Raw genomic sequence first — 21,898 nt, 5'->3', positions numbered from 1 at the left:
CCTACATGTTTACTCTCTTTCTCTATCTGCGTGTGTGTGCGTGCGTGTGCACGCGCCCTTGGGTGTGTAATCCGCTCACTTGCTAGCTGCCTCCTCCTCCTTGCATCTTAACAGAGATGTATCCAGATTTTTCTGAGGCCATGGAATAAATTGGTGTAAAGCAGACAGAACAGTAACCCCACCACACCTCCCTCCTTAAACTTTCATTCACTTCTATATTTTGCATGGCGTCTGTTGAATTATGCTGAGTGTCAGATGCTGATGGGCATTTTACAAAAGGAACCATAGGGGTAATTAACTTTACTGCTCTCTTTCTGTTCGAGCTTGGTTCTCAGCGGGCTTTGGTCAGCGTCCCCCTTTGCTGTAACGCCACTTACATTTAGAACTACCATGCACCCAGCAGTCTATTTGAAAAGAAAAACACGTTTAGAAGATGGTTTACAGTTTTTCACAACCGCTAACATCATTTTGTCCAATCTGTACTCGCATTTTCAAAAGTCCAAACACAGTTAGCCCCAGATCAGTCTGTTCATACCACACCATTAACACCATTCACGTTGTTTCCACAGAATATGCAGTCATTTAACCCATTTCTGAAAGTTTTTCTTCACATACAAGCTTACCCAATACCAAAACTATGGATGTTTTTTGTGTTATTTACAAATGCTTGCACACACCATGTTAGAAATGAGGATATCTATATCTAGATATATTTTTTTGTTTCAATGTAATTGTGTATTTACATTTAACACTTTTATCCAAAGTGACTTACATTTGAAAACAACATACAAGCATCAATACAGTAAGAGATCTACAAGTGACAATAAACCTAAGAGTTATTAGCACGCCGAGCATCAATAAGGTAAATACCGTATTCACCTGCTCTGATGGCACGTGGTAGTTTGCTTCACCATCGTGATGTTACAGATGAGAACAGCCGGGACTGTGTAGGGATGACAGAGCCAGACGGTGTTCATAGGAGGAGCATAGTGGCCGAGAAGGAACGTAAACGTATTTGACAGTATTTTACCACATGTTAATCCCTGGCTGCCATTTCATGTTGCTAATAAAGCTTTTACTTCTGTAATTCTGTCACTTACATTTTTTCCTACACTAGCTGGGATTGGCTCCAGCCCCCCTGTACGCAGGATAAGCGGTTGACGATGGATGGATGGACATTCTATAAAGTAAAGACGACTTTTACATAAATGCCAAAAATGCACACATTCAACCCCTCAAGCCAAAAATGTAGGGTGGTTTACAGTAAAAGGAAACTGAATTTCAAAAAACAATGGATTTCATTGTCTACTGTAGGCAGGTAAAACTGAAATATAAGTAATACAGTTTCAGTAATGCCATCAAATGTTGTGCCATGATTTTATTGATTTTTGAATTTTAAAATGTACAAGTGTACATGTGTTTTGAGCAGAAAATGTACTGTTTGGCTAATTGTGTGAGGTAGGTGTGTTGCTGCGTTAAGAGTTTCGATAAAGTACCACAAAATAAAAGTAATCTAACCTGATTACTTTTAGTTACTTTTGGATGACTTTAATACAAAATATGCAAATAAAGACAAAAGAGTATCAAAGATGCTCAGTGGATTTTTACAGAAACATACAATTATGTGCAGCGGGTGATTAAAATTGCTCAGAAGATCATTGGTACGCATCTTCCGAGCGTCAGTGATATCGGTGAGGTGTGTGTCATTTCCTGGAAAGCGATTTTAAAATGTTGATGAATCATCCTGCACCGGGGCGGCTGTATTAATTTAGTGACTAATGAAAAGCTTTCTTAATTGACTCTGCTGAAAATAGTGTTTCTGGGACCGGGCCCCACTGATTACTGCACAATTTTATTCAATGATGTATTCTAGTTTACTCTCTGATGTTCCCACCCCTGCCCTGCCCTGATGGACACATAGCTTTACTTGTTGCTGTGGCAAATCAACTAACTGCTGCTAACTAGCTCTCATTATCTAATTAGCTCAGTTAACCTGCAGCTACTGGTCAAATTAGCTCACTCTGCATGTACTGTGAACTCAGAGTGTATGTTTAGGTTTACATCTGTACTCAAGCGCTGGAGGTTTTCAGGTCAGGGGCAGGGGGACCCGGCGGGGAATGATTGCTGGGGAGCAACACCTGGCGAATGGGCAACGAAACTGCGCTCAGGTGACTTATTTCTCTTAGTTCTGCAGCTACAGTTTGCAAATTTAAGTTAGTTCACAATATTATGACATTTTTTAGTGCCATTGAAAATATATGTTGAATAAAATGTTCACATTTGCATGGATTCTCTTCACTTGCATGACATAATGGGATAGTATACACACTGGAGCGTATGCTACAGGAAGAAAAAAGATGTGAGACATCTCCTGAGAATATAATGTCAACTCCTAAATGAGTGTTCACACAGTATATAGCACAGCGGTGAATCATTCTTTAGAGCAATTACCTACATCGCGACATTTCTGATGTGAGTTTGTTGTCAGAGCTGCTAAGACTAAAAGTGGTCATCTTATAAAGGCATGTGGTTTCACTCTGCAACAAAACTTGGTAGCCTATTTCGTTGCATGTCTTGGACACAGTGGATGTTTTATTAGCACGGACCAGGTAAAGCAGCAGTGAACACACAGAGTGCAGCGATTGGCTATGTCATTAACAAGCCCGACACGCGGCTCACCTGCTGCCGTGATAACCGATCGTGGGCGGAAAAATACAGAAAAATTGAGGCGACTTTATAAAACATACTGCTGATGGAGAAAGTCAGGGTAGCAGAGAGAGAGAGAGAGAGAGAGAGAGAGAGAGAGCGGGGCACTGTTTACAGTGAGAGACCAGAGCTGTAGGTGTGTTTGAGTGTGGGAAGAAGAGAAGTCCGAGTTTTTTTTTTGCGGGGGGTGGGGGGTAACAATCAGGATGCTGGCTCATGGACCCTATTTAGAATCCAAACAAATAATAAAAGTAACTGATATCCAAAACTTGAGCTTTCAAACAAGATAAAATAAATACAGCAGTACCATCAGTTATGAAAAGGGCGTCAAATAAAAGTGAGTTTTCCAAAGAGATTTAAATGGCGATACTGATTTTGCCTGCCTGAGATCCACAGGGGCAGGGACAGCTTAGAGGCCTCAACAGCAAAGGGCCGAGTCCCAAGTCGAGATTTTGGTACAACTTATACGGCCCTGCCGGAGGATATCAATCAGTAATCAGACTCATAGAGAGTTAGCAGCTCACAGAAACAAGCAGGAGCCTTACCATAAAAATGCAGTAAAATCTTAAAATCAATTCTAAATCTCCCAGGTAACCAGCGAAGGGCAGCAAGGATATGGTGCTAAAAGCCTGGCTGCGTTTTGTATAAGTTCCAGTATCTGGATGCTTTGCCTGCTGATACCAGAATAAAGTGCATCGCAATAGCCAAGGAGATAAAAGCATGGATGACCTTTTCTAGCTCTGCGGATGAAAGAACACCCTGATCTTTGTTAAATGTCTCAGTTGAGTCCATCCTCAAAAGACAATACTGAGTCAAAAATAACCCCTAGGCTATGGGCCTCTTTTTAAGATTATTAGATAAGGCACCCGGACTAGAAAGATTCTTGATACTGCAAGTGCTGGTGAAGAGGTAGTAATAATTATTTCTGATTTGGAGTTATTAAACTGCAGGAAATGTTGACATTCTTTCTTAATTTTAACGAAGCAGGACATTAAAAAGGATACATCCGTGGTAGCAGGCTTTAATGGAACATCGGACATCTACCCATGGATGGGTGGATGTCAAGGACCAATTAGTCATTCAACTTGGGAACATGTAGTGAAAGAAACCCCTGCCGCGGACCCCCCAAGCACCCCCTATCCAACACATACACTCAATGCACATTGATACCTCCCTGCCTCATTAAATTAGAGCCATGCTGCGCTAGCTCGTTACCCACAGCCCTTCTTGGTGAGGATAGGAATAAAGGGTCATGGGAGAGTGCTGGCTAATCGACAGGAGCCTGTGTGCGTGTCTGTGTGTGTCTGTGTATCTGTGTGATAAAGTAAGTGGATTATTGGCCATGGTAACCGTCATACAAGACTGGCTCTCTGTAAAAGAACCTTTTTAGGTAATTTGGGAATTAACAGAACATTTCAGAGAAATTTAGTTGTGGATTTAAGGAAGGTAAAAAAAAACAAAACATCTAGAGTTAGGCTGAAAACTTTAAAACTATGTAAGATTCTTGTTACATGGAGGTCATGGTAATTTGGCATCAAATATACAGAACATCCATCCATCACAGTGCTATGGCAGACAGTGTAAATTGATTCAAATTACCTTAGGCAAGGCAAGTTTATTTGTCTAGCACATTTCAACAACAAAGCAATTCAAAGAGTTTTACATAAAATACAAAAGCAACATAGCATAGAATATATATAAACTGAACAAAATTATAAACGCAACACTTTTGTTTTTGCCCCCATTCATCAAGAGCTGAACTCAAAGACTTTCTCTATGTACACAAAAAGCCTATTTCTCTCAAATATTGTTCACAAATCTGTCAAAATCTGTGTTAGTGAGCATTTCTCTTTTGCCGAGATAATCCATCCACCTCATAGATGTGGCGTATCAAGATGCTGATCAGACAGCATGGGTACTGCACAGGTGTGCCTTAGGCCCCATCCACACTACTCGATGAATACGATCTCCGTCCACACCAGCGTTTCCACTGCGTTTTGGAGTTGATCTGCGTCTACATTAAAACGACTGAAAACGCACAGCTAGGCCCCGTTCTGGTGCCGGTGTAAACATGAAGCAGATGGTCTATTCCGTAGTTACAGAAGATTTGGCAAAAGAATAAATAAATACAGACGAAGCATCAGACCAGTTTTTTTTCTTAGTTACATGGATCAATAACGAGCTGGGACTGTTACTGAATGTAACATGGGAGTGTGGCGGCAGAAAACAGACTGGGAGAGGTTGCAAGTGTAGGCAGATGAGTGTTATTTGCACGGTACAGAATATTTAAATAAAAATATGATGTCAAAAACCCGGTCAGCAGCATCGTGTTTCTGCTTTGCAATACCCAATGAGCGTGAGCGGCTGCGTCATAATTTTTAAAGTCCTCCGTTTTGGCCGGTCTTCACTAAAACGAGTTTTGAAACGCAAAACAGGTCGGCAGCGTTTCCAAAGTTCTCGGTTTTAGGTCTTCGTTTTCATCGTTGTAGTCTGGACGGGAGGTGAAAACGTAGCGAAAGGTCTCCGTTTTAATTCAAAAACGCAGTAGTGTGGATGGGTCCTTAGACTGGCCACAATAAAAGGCCTTAGGCTGGCCACAATAAAAGGCCTTAGGCTGGCCACAATAAAAGGCCACTCGAAAATGTGCAGTTTCACTGTATTGGGGGCGTACGGGGGACGACCAGCATGCAGATGAGCTTCCCTGAGACGGTTCCTGACAGTTTGTGTAGAAATTCTTTGGTCATGCAAACTGACTGTTGCAGCAGCTGTCTGGGTGGCTGGTCTCAGATGATCATGGAGGTGAAGATGCTGGATGTGGAGGTCCTGGGCTGGTGTTGTTACACGTGGTCTGCGGTTGTGAGGCCGGTTGGATGTACTGAACTGAACAGAAACGCCTTTGGAGACGGCTTATGGTAGAGAAATGAATATATATACACACACAATACAACTGAAAAGGAGTTCAATAGAAAATAAAAACAAGATAAAACAGGAGAATAAAAGTTACAGTTCAGTGTAAGCTATAAATCAAGTTTTAAATTTAATATAAAAAAAGGCAGCAGCTAAAAGAAAAGTCTTTAGCCTTGATTTAAAAGAACTGACAGTTGCAGCAGACCCGCTTTGTTCCAGATTTATGGAGCATTAAAACTGAACGCTGCTTCTTCATGTTTAGTTTTGACTCTGGGGGCCAGAAAGCAGACATGTAGTAGAGAATCAGAAATGTATTTTGGCCATAAACAATTCAGTGCTTTATAAACCATCAGTGTTTTATTATAAATTCTTTGACAGACAGGAAGTCCGTCTAAAGACCTCAAACTGTGATCCACTTTGTTGGTCTTAGCTGATACGATTCTTTAGTGAGACCGGTAAAGACACCGTTACAGTAGTCGAGTCAACTGAAGATAAATGCATGGATTTTTTGAAGTTTTTCCAGGTCCAGCTGAGACATAAGTCCTTTGATCCTTGATGTATTATTCAGGTGACAGTAGGCCGACTTTGTAATAGTCTTAATGTGGCTGTCAATTCAGGTCTGAGTCCATGACTACAGCAAGACTTCTAGCTTGGTTTGTGTTTTTTAACATTGCTGATTAAAGCTGAGTGCTGACTTTTAATCATTTGTCCTCAGCTCCCCCCAAACAAATACTGAGGTCTCTGAGCCAAACTATTCCCGTACTCTGCTCTGGACCTGCTCGGCTCAGCCTCTCACAGTCTGGACTCTCAGCTCTAGTTTCCCCCCTGCTCTGCAAAGCAGTATCTAGTCTTCCACTCTGCCTCGCTTATCCCTGGCTCAGTATGCAATAATTATTCCTCTCTTATCTAACTCCAGTCTCCTCACTCTCTTAGTCCTGCACTTGGGACTACTAGCCTAACCATAACGAAGTTAAAAACAATGTTTTGGTAATGATAACTTGCTGTTTAAGTTAGCCTACGCTATGACAATAAAGACCTGGAGCGCTCTCTCTTTTTCTCTCTCTCACACACAGACAGTGACTTACACACCCACGACCGTCGTTATCTCTCCCCCATCGATGCTCCCTCACTCATGTCATTATCCTTCTTATGCTGTTTTTTCTTTATCTATCAAATACATAGCTATAGCTGGTGAAATTATAGCCTGCTTAGAAACAGACATCTAAACAACCCGCCGGTTAGGTCTAAGGTGAGGATGCCACCATGGTCTGTCAGACCTGGCACCGGGTGGTCCGATAATGACTGTTGTTACAACATCCAGGAGCACCAACGAACCAGTGGTATCGATCATTTAGACAACTCCACAGAGATTAAATAGCTGAGTTTCCCTAACAGTCAGTCAGAACTGAAGAAGTCTCCTGGATAAGGGATGAAACGTTTTCGTGTATCTTCAACAAGGCCGATCATTAAGCATGTGTACTAGCTGGGAACAGCGTGGTGTGCAGCCACAACAAACGATTGTCAAAATGTCTGTTGTGAAAAAAGGTCTATTTACACTTTGCTGTGTTTTGCACCTGTTAAAATGGTCATCCTTCTGATTTGTTACATGGAAAGTGAAATGTTATTTTAAGCCCAGTCTCCCGAGGAATTAAATCCATGCTACCATAGGCCTGGACTTCCCATGATGAATCAACCCAAATGAATGAAAACACGTGCAGGGCCTTTAAAAACAATTTAATCATGTCTAATATTTTCTCAGAATATGCATTATTTATTAATCTGATTTAAGTCATTAATACCATACAGGATTGCTAACTTTAATCATCTGCAACACGCTTTCCTCAAGTAGATCAGCTGACCCTGAAACATGTGCCATTGCTATTAAACTGTATGATGCTGTATATGTGGACAGGTGAGAAGATTAGCAAAGTATGGGACCATAAAACAATAATGTGTGTGATTTTAATTTTTGTAAATTTGTCACTTCACTTTCTATGATTTACTAGTTAGTAAGAAATGACTAATAAATTATAGTTGACTAGGGCACACTTTTTAATCAAATATATAGTACTACAGTGAAATCAACCGCTTCCATGAAGAACAGATTTAAATAAATTGATTTTAAATATTTATCTAAGCCACACTAATATTCCACCCACATCTATGCCTTTGAGCTATGTTTTGGACATAAGGGTTAGGTGATAGCGTCATGATTTGCATTTCTGATACTTTGTCCTTACACGGTCTTATTCTTACTTTATTTATTTAACTACTGACATGGCAGATTTATAAGAGATTAAAATCAAATCATTACGCTGTTGCTCCCGAGGTAATACTAGACCCATGGCTGGCATGCCAATGTTGCACACTAAGCAGACTCAGACTCAGTCTATTCAGTATGTTAAGGATAAAAGAATTCTTTGATTATACATGCCTGTATTCAAGGTTCAAGGTAGAGGGTGACACAGGAGTGGATTTCCACTCCTGTGTCACCCCAATCCCGGAAGAATGACTCCCATACCTTCCCCTTCCTGATAAAAAATGAATAAATCTGTCAATAGCATTTAATTATATTAGAACTGCACATTTATATATAAGAACTGATCTATGATTCCAGCCCCGCCCACTCCTGTTGACCACTTTTTGAAGGTCTCGCTCTCGTCTTGGAATTGACTACATTTCTACTCAATTTTGTTACGGTGTCAAACATACAGCATTCTGGATAGATATTTGCCACCTAGCTAGGTGCACAAGCTAATTTAGTTAACATATTGAGGGAAGTAGATAATGCAGCATTAATTTTGTGAGAAACTGAGGGGACAGGGCTTGTGGCGAGAAAGCCGCATACAGCTGTGTAGCTAATGTGTAAGTTAAGTTAAATCAACCTTAATGTCAACTGCATACACCTCCAAAACGTTAAAGTACCGCTCTGACTCTCCCCCATTTCCATGAACTATCCGCTGAATACACAGCTACAGATCAAATACGAAGGATCAGATATTGAAGACAAGAATCAAACAGAAAACCTAAATCTTGCACAAATAATTTTATTGTGTAGGTGGATGGAAAAGGAGTGATGAGTAAAGATGGTAAAGTTATTTCAGCTCTTAGTGTTTGTATGTGGGTTTTTCATGTAAAAACACGACTTGTATGACTTGGTCTCGGTTTGGGTGGTTTTGACAACAACAACAGAATCCCGAGACCCACAGGATTCACGAAAAAAGTCAGCCTTTATCTCAAGGTATATTTATCTGTCATTCCACAGCAGAGGGCTGCACGATAAAATTAATGTTGTAGCTCGTAGAAAGTACAAATATTTAAAATGAGATTAGATATATTATACAAGGTAGCGGTATAATGTAATATGCATTGAGTAGTCTCAGAGCCTGCACAATTAACATTGTAAGATGATGCCCATCCACGGTTGATTGTGGACCTATTGGACTTATATCAAAGTCATAGTAAAGGGTGAATAAGGGGAAGGGTCTGTTTAATATTTAACAATGTTGTATTAGCAAGATGTTTTAAAGTAGCATTTTAAAGGGGATGTTTTGCACATATGACTAATTCCCAAAAGAGATTTTAAAAAACTAGCAGAAATGCCGACTATGCTACAGAATAGATGTGCTTTTTTTTTATGTTAGAACACATTTCACTACTGCCGTTGTCAGGTTCATCTAAATTTAAATAAATCTCACAATAATCTTGATTCCTGCCTTTCACCATCCCCCTGGAAGCAAACTCCTGCTATGCACAAAACATTCCTACAATATGATGAACTACATATTTGTCTGTCATCACTATTGTGCAGGTTTCTACTGATGAAGACAATGATTAATGTTTCATTGTTAATTCTGATGGAATGCTGTTGAAACACTGATGGTACAGCCATAGGCGGTTTTACCATTGAGCAAAGAAGAAGATATACTTTATTAATACCACAAGGGGAAAATTGGTGGGCAATTTAATGGGGCCTCGGCTGCCAGGGGGCCTCACAATTCTCTCTCTTTTTAAAAGTCTCTTCCAGTGTGTGTTGTTTCGTTGTGCAGCATTTGCCTGAGTTATCTGAGTGAACTCATTGTATTCCGTTGGGTGTTATTTTTTTGTGGCTTATCAAATTAGTAGTTTTGAATACAGTTCTTTTAGCGTCAGGAAACACAACCCACAAATATTAGTCTCTAATCTGGTTTACTACAGCGGTATGAACCCAAAATAAACATTTTGCTGTGGTTAAATTGCAATAAACAGATAAAAAATGATGTCCCTGAATCAAATGGCACAGAAGCTTTTGAAAAAAAGCTGTTATATGAGTATATAAAAGCATTTATAAATATCAATATTAAATAAAATATGTCTTCAAATTTAACAGGTGTGTCTGATTTGCCCAGTGTAGTACTACAAACAATCCCATAAAAATAAGTGAAGTGAGTTTTCTCTCTGTCTGTCTGTGTCTCTCTATCTGTTCTTTCTGAGGGGAGTGGGGGCTCCAAGTCATCTTGCCCAGGGCCCCCAAATCACTAAAACCGCCCCTGGGTACAGCTTGCCAATTCTTCACAGCTTACTGTAATATTACAACCATGTTTCCAAAGTGATTTCCAGCTACAATTTACCGTAAAATCTGCCCTGCATATTAGCCTACACATCACCTAAAGCGCATTAGAGAGGAGGGAGGGTAAGAGGGAGGAATCAGGAAAAACTCTGGCAGTCTGATTATCTGATGGGCTCCTACCACGGAGTGAAAACGAACGCATGCAGCAACAAGAGTACAAGAACGGCTGATACAGAAAGAGCCAGAGAGGGGAGAAAGCTAGACAAGATTGCAAGAGAGATGAGGAGAGGGAAGACAGAAATGAAAGGCTCATTTGTCTGTCCTGTGCCTGGGCAAAACATACCCTTCAGACTAATGTGTGTGCATAAATTCACAGCACTGTTTTTGAAATGTGTGTGTGTGTGTGTGTGTGAGTGACTGAAAGAGAGTACAACAAACAGAGAAAGCGTGCGGTCTTACCTATGCAGTAACAGAGCAGGACAGAGAGCAGTACAGAGAGTCCTACTGCACTGAGGGCGGTACACCTAGAAAAAACCCCAAAAACAATTGTTTTGTGATGCAGTCACCTTACTGATACTGTAATATGTGTCTTCAATAACCTTCATAATGCTGCAGCTTTACATTTTTTTCATTTTACAATGTATGATACAATCTATCAGCAAATGACAATAATGTCGACATGGCATCCCTTTTAATTATTTAATTAAAATGTCACCATCAGTGTGAAATTGCGCAAAATGAACATGAAAAACATTTAATGTGTAGCTTAGAAAATGGCATCTTTCTTCCTACTAAAATTAAGACAGTATAAGCTATACTTCAAATAAGTTATCTGCTGTCCACCAGAAGCTGTAAAAGTAGATGGCAGGGTCAAGCAATGGCGGCACAAACGAAGTGAGGTCTTTAATGATTTTATATTTCCTTCCCGCGTTAGAATAATAGGATGTATTACCGAGGCTGTTACCAATACCAGTAGTTTTTCTGTTGAATTGCAACTGAATGAATGACGAGTGAATATACACACTATGACTGGAGAGGCTGTGGTTCAGTGGGTAAAGCAGTTTCATCCACTTATCGGAAGGTCGGTTGTTTGATCCCCGGCTGCCCCACTCTACATGTTGAAGTGTCCTTGGGAAAGTCACTGAACCCTAAATTGTTCCCGATGGCTGTTCCATCGGTGAATGAGTTCATTTCCATTTCTGATGAGCAGTTGGCACATCTGAATGTGAATGGGGTGAATGTGATGTAGACTAAAGCGCTTTGAGTGGTTGGAAGGCTAGAAAGGCGCTATACAAATACAGACCATTTACCATCTATGTACGAAGCCACAAAAAATACTATCCTAAAATATTTTTCCTCCATTGAGCACTAATAGCACAGATTTCACCATGTTGCCAAAGCATCAATAAATATAAGCTTTAAATCGCTTTAACATTCAGGGATATCACTTTAACTGTGTGTGTTTGTGTCAAACCTTAGAAGAAGATCTGAATTTCCTCTCTCTTTACTCTATGAAAGAAGTGGCGGACAGGATGCTATTTAGAACCTCTGACCTCTGAGAATGTTTATCTGCTCCCAAGCTTCTTGAAAGTTTATTAGAACTGCAAACATTTATATCAAGAGCCTTTTCACTGGGGAAAGGCCCATTTCGTGGGGTTGGTAATGTATCACACACAGCTAAACACAGCGAAAGAAGAGCCTTCTGTTTAGTTTTGTCATTACAAGTGTAAGTATGTTGAACATGTTGTTAAACTTAAGTACATATCATGGTAGTCAAAATATATTGGGCCCCATTTTGGCCAAAATCTAGCTTGTTGTTTAAACTCTTCAAGAATCACCATAAGCAGACTTGTCCAATTCCAGGTACTAACATTAAGTCAAAAGTGCAGGGCCATGCTCTCAAAATGTCAAATCTGGCAGCAATTTGTTGTTTTTTTTTACTTTAACTGCCTTTGTGGCTGGACGGTAGGCTACTGTCACAGCCACTGTTATTTGTCAGAAATTCCAATGTATATCCAAATGAATTGCACAGAAGAAAAGGCCAGCACCACTTCGACTGACCATCCCTCCCGAGCACTAATAATTATGCTTGTACTGTGTCATTATGTGCAATCTTTTGCAAGCAGCAGATGAATGGGTCCAAAAAAACGCCCCGTCTTTCAGCTACAAAATGGTACTTGTATGAATCTGGTCTGTATTTTACTGATGTCAAAAAATGAAGCAGTCTACAGCTGGACTTTGGTTTCTGGGGGTGGAGCAGTGGACAAGACAGATGTCTTTGGTGTGGGAGACCCGGGTTTGATTCCCACTGCGACACATCCACCAGTGTGTCCCTGAGCAAGACACTTAACCCCTAGTAGCTCCAGATGCGACCTCTGACAGATAAAGCAATTGCAGGTTGCTTTGGATAAAAGCGTCAGCTAAATGAGTAAATGTAAAGCAATGACTTCTGGCTCCCATCTTACCTCCATGAGCAGTACTTGGAGGATTTCTTGAACTTGAAGGCGGAGCGGGACAGGGTATTCCTTGGCAACGGCCGGGTGGGCGGGGAGTACACTGAGCCTGTTGCCATAGTGTAGCCAGGAGTTGCCGTGGAGAAGAGAGGGGTGGTGCCTGTACCTGTCTTAAAGAGGAAGTGCCTGCAGGGCGAGAGACAAAAGAGAGAGAGAGAGAGACAGAGAACTGAGTAGGCGTACATTAGTTTGGGACACTGGCTTTGTTTACATACACAGACAATGAACAGCACTGAACATTAATAACATTTATATAATTAATAAGCACTTATTTTCCAAAACAGCACTTTTGTCAAGTGTGTATGCACAGCTGTGACGTGTCTGGTACTAAAGAAGATAACGGCATTTTAAAGTGACTTGACTTGTGTAACTGTCTGTAAGCTATGGTGGTTCTGCGGCCGACAACAGCCAACCTGTGACCATCTCCTCCTCTCAGCCGTGTCGTCTCAGCCAAACCTTTGCTGCTGTTGTGATTGCTGATAGCAACAGGCCTAATCAACACACACATATTCTGTGCTATTTGGTTAGCAGATGTTTTAAATATTACAGGGAGGAATAGAAAACCAAACAGTTATTTTTTTATTCCCAAAAAAGGCTGTCTGGGGTATTTCCACGGGATAACTTCCACGAGAAAAACACGAACATGTATGACTGCAGTAATTACCAAGGTCACAATGTCTAATTAATGCCAGAACTCCGGCTAACGAGGATCTGTAATTACAATCAGACTGCTCTCTAACAAGGCTGTGTGATTAACAATTAGAGCCTATTATAACAAGAGCCCTTCAATTAATACCTGCCTTTAGGCAAGATGTGAAGAGAGAGATAGAAGAAGACAGAAGAGCAGGAGTTAAAGGGGGAGTAATAAATAGAAAAAGAGACATTCGTTTTAACAAGTGCAGTCATGTTCATCTACCTAAATGAAAAAGATGAATAAGTGCAATATTTCTGAATGTACTTCTTTGACTTTGTTAGATGTACTGTAGAGTATTTTGCCTGCGGTAGCTAATAGAAAACCTATTTTTTTGTCCACCAATTCATCAATCTGACATGAGCCTTTGGGAGATTATTTATTTCATACAACACTGTAAGAAGTATCTACTTAATGTGAGGATTACCAGTAAAAGGTCAGAGAAAAGCCATTATTTCACTTTAAGTGGAGTACTGTGAATGAGTAAAATACTTAGGTTGTTCAGTCCCGCTCCTCAGGGCCCAACAGTTTCTGCCATTTACCCCATGTCCCTGGTTTAAGTCCCTGACTGGATTGTCAGAATGAACAACTCCTGGAATTAACATGCATCTCATCAGAACGCAATTTGGGTGGATTGTGTTTCAATCCACAGCACCACAGGGATGCACTGTAAACAAGCAGAAATGCTAACATATGTGCTACTTGAGACCCACCTTCTTCAGCTAGTCCCGTACCACTGGCAGAGTAGCCCCGTAAGGGGGGCGAGGCCCCACAGCGTGACAGTGTAAACAGATTTATGTCCCCCGCACACAGGTGAAATTAGGTCAGTACGTACCTCAAACACACATGAACAGAAATACACTCTCACATTTAATAAGTGACATTATTAGGCTTCATATTGGAATAGCAATGTGGGTGGGTGTAGACACACAAGTCTGTGTTTCTTACAACTTGCATCGCATGCTCTGCCTTGTATTCATCTTGTAAGTGCGCCTCATTCGATGACAACAAAAAACTTGCTAAGAGTCGTACACCGCACCTGCTCTCCTGCCCTGCTTCTCTGATTATGTTTTTTTATTTTCAGTTTGTAAGAACAAACTGAAGGATTGTTGAGAAGAAAAATTACAAATACTTGAAGGGGAGATATTTTTGTTTTTACTGGTGTGTGTGTGTTTGTGAGAGAGTGTGTCTGTGAATGCTTGGGTAAACTTTCATGCCTGCCACTTCATTATTTATCACGATTAGAAACTGCCTCATGTCTCTGTGGGGTGGGTTTTTTTACACTGAGGGTGACAGAACCAGACACAGAGGTCAGGTGTGACCACGAGATTACACTCACACCCACAGAAAGAGAACAAAATGTCTGATGGTGGTGGAGATTAAATAACTACTACATGTATCACTACTCACAAATGTAAAACTTCGTATTTTTAGCAAGTTTATATTAAAGAAAACTCTAATTAAAGGGAGAAAGTGATTCTGCAGAAGGATTGCCTGCTCATGTAACTTCCTTCTCGGTTTATTCTGCAGACCTTTTCTTCTTTGGCTGTTTCCCAGCCATCTCTCCTTTTTCACAGAGCCTGGAGTCCAGCACGTTCTAATGTGCGGGTGTATAGAACTCTCTCTGCCACTGCCTCCTCCCCCCATCACTCCTGTGCACACTGCACAACGCCACATCTTGCTGATTGGCTGGAACAATTTTGTGTAGCAAGTACCACACCGCTTTCTTTGTGTTCCATTTACAGAGCCAGGGCTGTGTTTGAAAATCAGATTTTCTTTCAGAGCACACACAAACCCGGAGCTAGCAAGCAGGCAGTATTCACTTGAACACACAGTCTATTGGATTACAATCGCTTACTATCACTTTAACAAAAAACTCAAATTCAGAAAGCTTCTTTTGTCAGAAAATAGCCACCACTGATAACAATCTTATTAAAAATAGACTCATTTTAACAACATCTGACAACAAGTGTGGTCTCCCCTGAGAAACTGAAATAGCTTTGCTCTTGCTTTCATTTTTGTTTTTCTATTTTTGCGGCCTCATCACCAACATCCCTTTCATATCAATTGCTTGATGAACTTGTTGGTGATTATCAAGTTGTTTCCAAGCTGAACATTTGAAACACCATGGAAAATCCTGGTGCCAATAAACCATTCCAAGATATCTGAAAATACAGCTGCAAATGTAATTCAAACCAACCGCAGAACGTTACCCCAAAACACAAGGGTTTATGGGTAGACAGCCATCTGATAGTCTGCAATTCGTCATGCTTGGAAAGCTGAGCATGATGAAATGAATTCTGGATTGATGATCATATTCTTGTTCTTTACTAGTACACCAGAGAAACACAGGCCAAGTTTAATCACACTTAGCTGAAATAACAGGGACAGGGATCAGGATCATTTTTACAGAGTCTGTCACCACAGTTTACCTATTCTCTCACTACATTTCTCTCATACATTGTGAGGTTACAGAACACAGACCTTGCAATTTTTAGACTTACTCTGCATGAAACTAGAAACCTTTTATGGTTGTAAATAAGCAATCAGCAGCTTTGATCAAAGAATATTAGTCCTGGTATTTTCATCATCACCACTGCAAGTTATAGTCAAAACAATCCATCTGGGAGTTGAATGTGTACTGGAGGCAGGGCTTTTTGTAAAATTAGAGACATGAGGTTTTCATTATGCTGCACTGGGATTTTACCAGGACTACGGCTCTCCAAAATCAAACTACTCTATATGTCTCTGACGGCAGACAGACAAAGCAATGACAATGGAGTGTAAAATGACTGTAACCACAGTATGCTTAGCTGAGAGTAGCATGTTGTCAACCATAACTGATCTGGTAGTCAGCTAATAATAACAGCGCCTGGAAATTTACACTGGGCCGTTAGTGTCTTTGATAAAAGGAGAAACACATATAAGATCTACACACTGCAGCCGACATGTCTAACACAATATGTGACAACAGCCAATGAACAACAACCTTTTCTCCATACACCCCCCCCCAACATACACACAATCAGTGCCTTCACATAAAACAATAACAATATAACAAATGTTCAATAAATATTCAATAAATGTTTGATTTTATTCACTTAAATCATACACGAATTAGGACTTTATTAAGATGTTTGTTTTGTAGAGGAAAAAGGACTGAATTTTTTTTTACTTAATTTTACTCATGCATATTTGTTGAATTGTTTTGAATGTTCTACCTCAGATTTGTGAAGTGATCCACTGTTCCAAAAATCAGCCTTTAAACTTGAAAGAAATAACGATTTGATACGTATACTGATAATTATCGATATCGAAAGATATGAAACTTTTTATCGTGATAACATTTTTGGCAACTATTTAATTGTTCTTTTGCTCCACAAGTAAAAGCATGCAAGCACCCACGCAAACCTTTAAAAATAAGTGCTTCTGGGGCGCGTTTAGCTCAGTCGGCAGAGCACGCGCCTCATGTACAAGGCTGAGTCCTTACTGCAGCAAAGAAAAAGTCCTTCTGATTTTTGTCTAGTAATTGACATAATATTAACATAATATTTATACACATGTAGATACTGGCCAAATTTCAAGTGTTATCCTCTCTGAAGCAAAGAATTTGGCGGCAAGAATTACCAGGCCGTATCCTAATGTATCCTTTTGGTAGTGACAAGCTGCTGCTGAAGGTACCTTCAGGCTAAGTGTTGTTTTGCTGCCGATACAACATATTTCTTTCTTTTTTTTTGGTTTTAAGAATAAAATCTCATGGACACAAGTTTAGTTAAACAAATGCTCTTCATTTGTACATTGCTCTTAATTTTATCAGAGCTAGGGTCACTCGTGTCATATAAAATTTTAACCATAAATTTTCATTTCAGCCTCCAAATATGAAGGTGTATGTGTGAGATTGACATCAACGCCTGCTCAATCCAGTGACCAGTTGTGTCGGGTGTCACTTGACACAACAGGTGCCCACACATGAATCTGTGGGTGTGTGTGTGTGTCTGTGCAAGTGATTGTCCGAGGGAACGAGATGTGTCTTTGAGAGTGTGTGTGTTAAGGGATTACCACCTCTAAATGAGGACATTCACACTCTCATGGCACGTCTTTCCCCATTCTCTCCTTCTTTCATCTCCTTGGTACTCAATAAATACCCATAACACACCTCTTAACTGTCTCTCTCTTTGTCTCCATCTACAGCTTTCTATTCTGTCACTCCAAAAATCAGCTGCAGCTACAAATAAAACATTCAACATAAAGTGGAGCTGAAATTAAATACAATCTGTGTCCGTGTTTCATTCTGTATGTAAGCCAAAAAAAGACATTTAGTTGATATTTTCTTATGAGGTACTGTTTTACACATGTTTTACACGTATACACGTGATCAATCCCCTTTCCCTGTATATTGTGAGAAACACACAAGACATTTTGTATTGTCTTTGTATGTATTGTCTTCAGAAAAACAGCGTGTCATTTTTTCTTCTCTATGTTAATGGATTTCTGGGATGTGGATCATTGTAATGGGAATAGTTTGGAGGCAACAAATTAACGGTTGTCCTTCCAGCACCACATAGTTGATATACTATTTGATAGTAGCAGTAATAGTTGTATATCATATGCAAAAGACAAATTGGACAGAAGACAGGTATAATAACATATATATATATATATATATACATATATATATATACACATATATAAAACTATTACAGTGCGGTACGTCTAAAGTAAGCAACAATTTGATAATGTGCTTGTTCTGCTCCTGGTTACTAACAGCATGGCACAGGTACTCAGCCTCATGAACAGCTGCCATTAGTTACCATGGTGACCATTCTAAGGCCAAAAATGATGGGATTAAACATATCCTTAGCTCACCAACTCACTAATCTCAGCATTGTTCAGGTTCATTTTGCTATTTTTGCACTGTGATTGTGATGGAAAGGAAAGACATATTTGGGATCACAGTAATCTGGCAGGTACATGTTCCTCTAGTAAAGTAAGTATGAACGAGCAATAAAGTGGAAAGGAAATGTCTACTATCAGTCAAAGCCATGTACTGCTCATCAACACATATGCTGGTGTGGAGGACAACTTCACCTCATGAACTGTTACAATACATGGACAACCACTCAACAAGTTAGGGAGAAAACAGAATGGTGCAGGAGAGAAAGGAAAGGAGGGTGAAGAGGTAGGACAACAAGATGAAAGAAGAAGCAAAAGGCAAGAGAGAAGTAGAAGAAACTGGAATAAAAGGGGAGCAGACGACAAAGGGGAGAGGGGGATGAAGTGAGCTTAATGAATGTGAAAGGAGAGAAGGAGCTAATACGGAAAATGTACTGGCATTCAAACTGAGAAGCTTCTGTGTGTGTGTGTGTGTGTGTGTGTGTGTGTGTGTGTGTGTTTTATTCTCTAGGCTGTAAATATTTGTAAAGTGTGTAAGTCCGCTCACAAACACATGCCTTAAAACAGTGAGAGCGAGCGAGCCGCGGTATCACGTAGTGTGTGTGAACGAGGCTCAGAGAGAACACTATACTGTATAGGGTAAAGGTATTTGGCAGTTGCCGAGAGTCTAGACTATAGAGTCTATGTGATACCACGGCTATTTGATCGCACACACACTTGCAGTCATGATTCCCTGATTCCCAGAGAACAGTGACTTATATTCATTTCCTGAAGACTTGCTCTTTAGGCTGTACAGGCAACTTTTGAATATATTTATTATTTATTTTATCATTAGAGGAGTTTTACATTCATTTAAACCGGTGTCCGCGCACCCTGGATGACATCCTTAGGAGGGTCTTAGCAGGGTATATTTTCTATTTCTACTAGCTTATTTCTTATTTCAAATTCAATGTTTAAATTTTACTTCCACCTTATCTTACTCCCCTCCTCTTCCTGTTTCTCTCTGTCTGTCTGTATGTGTCTGCTCGGCTGTTTTTCTCCATCCTTGCTTGTAAAACATTCGCACCTTGTGAAGTAATAGATAACTCTATCTGTGTCTCTCTGCAAAATGCTAAAATGGCTCGCCACCTGAGCGGCCCACCCAAGTCAAGTCCGTGTGTGGGAAACACTGCATCGCCATTTGTAGAAGATATCCCGCAGACTACTTGTGTTTGCTGTAGGTGATGGGATGATGCTTTTGTACACTGATTTCAGAACAGAGACTGACTAAAACTCGCTGTACTTTAAGATATGACAGTAAGCTTACTCACCGCTTTGAATGTGTTTTTAGATTTATGTTTTATTTGCTCCCAACTCTGTTTCACAGAGCCTGTCGCAGCCGTTACAAGAAGCGGCTTCATTGTTCTTTTTATTCAAGGCTAAATATTTTAAGCAACTAAGTTAACAACTAAGTTGAATATGAATTGGTTTATAATAAATTTAGGTTGAATTTGTCTTTTACATTATAGAGACTGGTCATGTACCACCCAACCTTTTACTATTTGGGCACAGGTGACGAGATGAGTTTTCAGTAACTGTTATATAAAGTGAGTTAGAATGACCACTTATTCAGTGTGCATGACTTTTATTGTCAAATAGCCAACACACAGCAGTTGAAAGAATAAGGATAAAATCATCGCAGGCTTCACACCAATCGCAGTACATCCCCCACTTCACTAACTAGTGCACAGAGAATCACCTACCACTGAATGTCACCAAGCAACAAACTGCCACATCTCCATCAACAGCCCGTTGAGATGGTGGAGACTGGAGAGCTTCGAGTGCCTTGGAATCACAATAAACTCTTAGCTTTGATCATCACACTACCGACATCCATAAACACTGCCAACAGAGGCTCTCTGCCATCCAGAAACCCAGGGCCCTGAGCTGGATTGGGAAACTCTGGGTTGACTTACTGAGTTGATTACCAGGGTCCCCACAGTGTGTCTGTGTGAAGAGATCCATGTCCACACAATATGAGTAATACATGACTACACACACACACACACACATGCACACACAGACCTATCTGATACCATGTCAGCTGACAGCAATGTCGAGGAGAGAAACAGCCACATAAACCTGGGTTAGACCGGCGTGTGGAACTCATATCAATAATGCAGTTTCTGTGATTATGCCTAGCTCTTCCTGTCCTTTTGTTGAAGTGTCCTAGAGCAAGACAATGAACCCCACAGTGCTCCAATGGTCAGGCCAGCACCTTGCACGGTAGCTCATCGCTGCTATTGGTGTGTCAGTGTGTGTGTGTGTGTGTGTGTGAATCAGGCTTAATTCCATTAATGAAAACTGTGACAAATATGTTCGGCAATGACCTGTTTTCCATGACTAAGATGAGATGCTGACGAGCTAAAAATACATCATTAAATAAAAACTATGACGAAATGTATGTTTTGTTTTCATTGACTAAACGAGACGGGACTAAAATGTTAGTGATAGGCCACTGGGAATTCAAAAAATGCGTCATATTTTCACCCAATTGTGCTTTTAGTCTATGGATATATATACATACTATAATACAACAGAAAGGATAATACAATGCACTGTCGTAATGGGAGACAGAATGATGCCCTGTGGCTCCAGATTAGGTGGAGAGAATACATCCAACCTGAAGAGACACATGCTATTTATGCCACATTACGTTAGCTAACTTTAAGCCTCAAACATTTAAAAGTTGCTACCAGGTCAGGCGGCTTTGCTAGCAAGCCACGTTGGCTTAGCCTGGCTGGAAGCCAGTTTTTCCCACAAAAAAAGGTTTTCAGTTTGTGGTAGCAAATGAGTGAATAAGCCTGGATTCCAGGGTAACGTTGGCCGGGGCGGCTGTGGCTCAGGAGGTAGAGGGGGTTGCCTGTTAATGGGAAGGTCGGCGGTTTAATCCTCGACTCCTCCAGGCTGCATGTGTCCTTGGGCAAAATACTGAACCCCGAATTTCCCCTGGTGGCTGAATGTGTGAGAATGTTAGTTTATGTTTAAGCACTTAGGCTCTGTGTGTGAATGTTGAATGCAGATGTAGTGTAAAAGCGCTTTGAGTGGTCAAAAAGACTAGAAAGGCGCTATACAAATACAGAGCATTTAAGCTAATGTCAGTTCACTAACTTCAAAGTTTGTGAGTGAAAGATGCAGGGAATGAGAATTAAAGTTAAAATTTTAGTCTAAATGCACATCACATGTTGTCACTGTAATGTTTAATCAAGGTAATGTGTTTATAAATTTGGACAAGCAACTTGTAATTATGCTCAATTTCAACACTTGATATTTTCCACATGATTCCAATGTCCAGTCCCTGAATTAGCCAAATTTATTTTAAAGACAGACTTGGACTAAAGACTAAAATGTATTGACTTTTCTTTGATTATAACTAAACTAAAAGGAATGTGACTAAAACTAATAAGCATGAGAGGCGAAATTGCTTTGGATAAATGTGCTAAATAAATGCACCTAAAGGATATTTAGAGTTGTCCTGAACTATGAAAGGAGGCCGGAGGTCCCCCTTGCTGTGAGGCAACAGTGCTAACCACAGCACCAACCTGTCACCTAAAATAAAAAGACAAAGCGAGTCGACACTGACTGAAGAGTTGAGTTGAG

The 21,898-nt window shown here is 40.3% G+C and overlaps 1 protein-coding gene across 6 annotated transcripts in view; it reads right to left on the bottom strand.

Moving 5' to 3' along the window:
- tenm3 (teneurin transmembrane protein 3) overlaps positions 1–21,898 on the bottom strand; it is an 824,111-nt gene that overhangs the window by 101,029 nt on the left and 701,184 nt on the right. For all 6 annotated transcript variants that reach the window (XM_038714618.1, XM_038714620.1, XM_038714619.1 and 3 more), the window contains 2 exons: positions 12,628–12,801; positions 10,622–10,686 (listed from right to left, as the gene is read on the bottom strand). In XM_038714618.1, coding sequence (XP_038570546.1) covers positions 10,622–10,686; positions 12,628–12,801 — 239 coding nt within the window. The remainder of the gene's footprint in view (positions 1–10,621; positions 10,687–12,627; positions 12,802–21,898) is intronic.

The sequence above is a fragment of the Micropterus salmoides genome, unplaced genomic scaffold (genome assembly GCF_014851395.1).
Source record: "Micropterus salmoides isolate LMB-PRFRI ecotype aquatic unplaced genomic scaffold, ASM1485139v1 Ms_hic_scaffold_12, whole genome shotgun sequence".
Classification (NCBI taxonomy): domain Eukaryota; kingdom Metazoa; phylum Chordata; class Actinopteri; order Centrarchiformes; family Centrarchidae; genus Micropterus; species Micropterus salmoides.
Note: the sequence above shows the minus strand (reverse complement) of the source record. Positions and strands in the feature narration are given on the sequence as shown.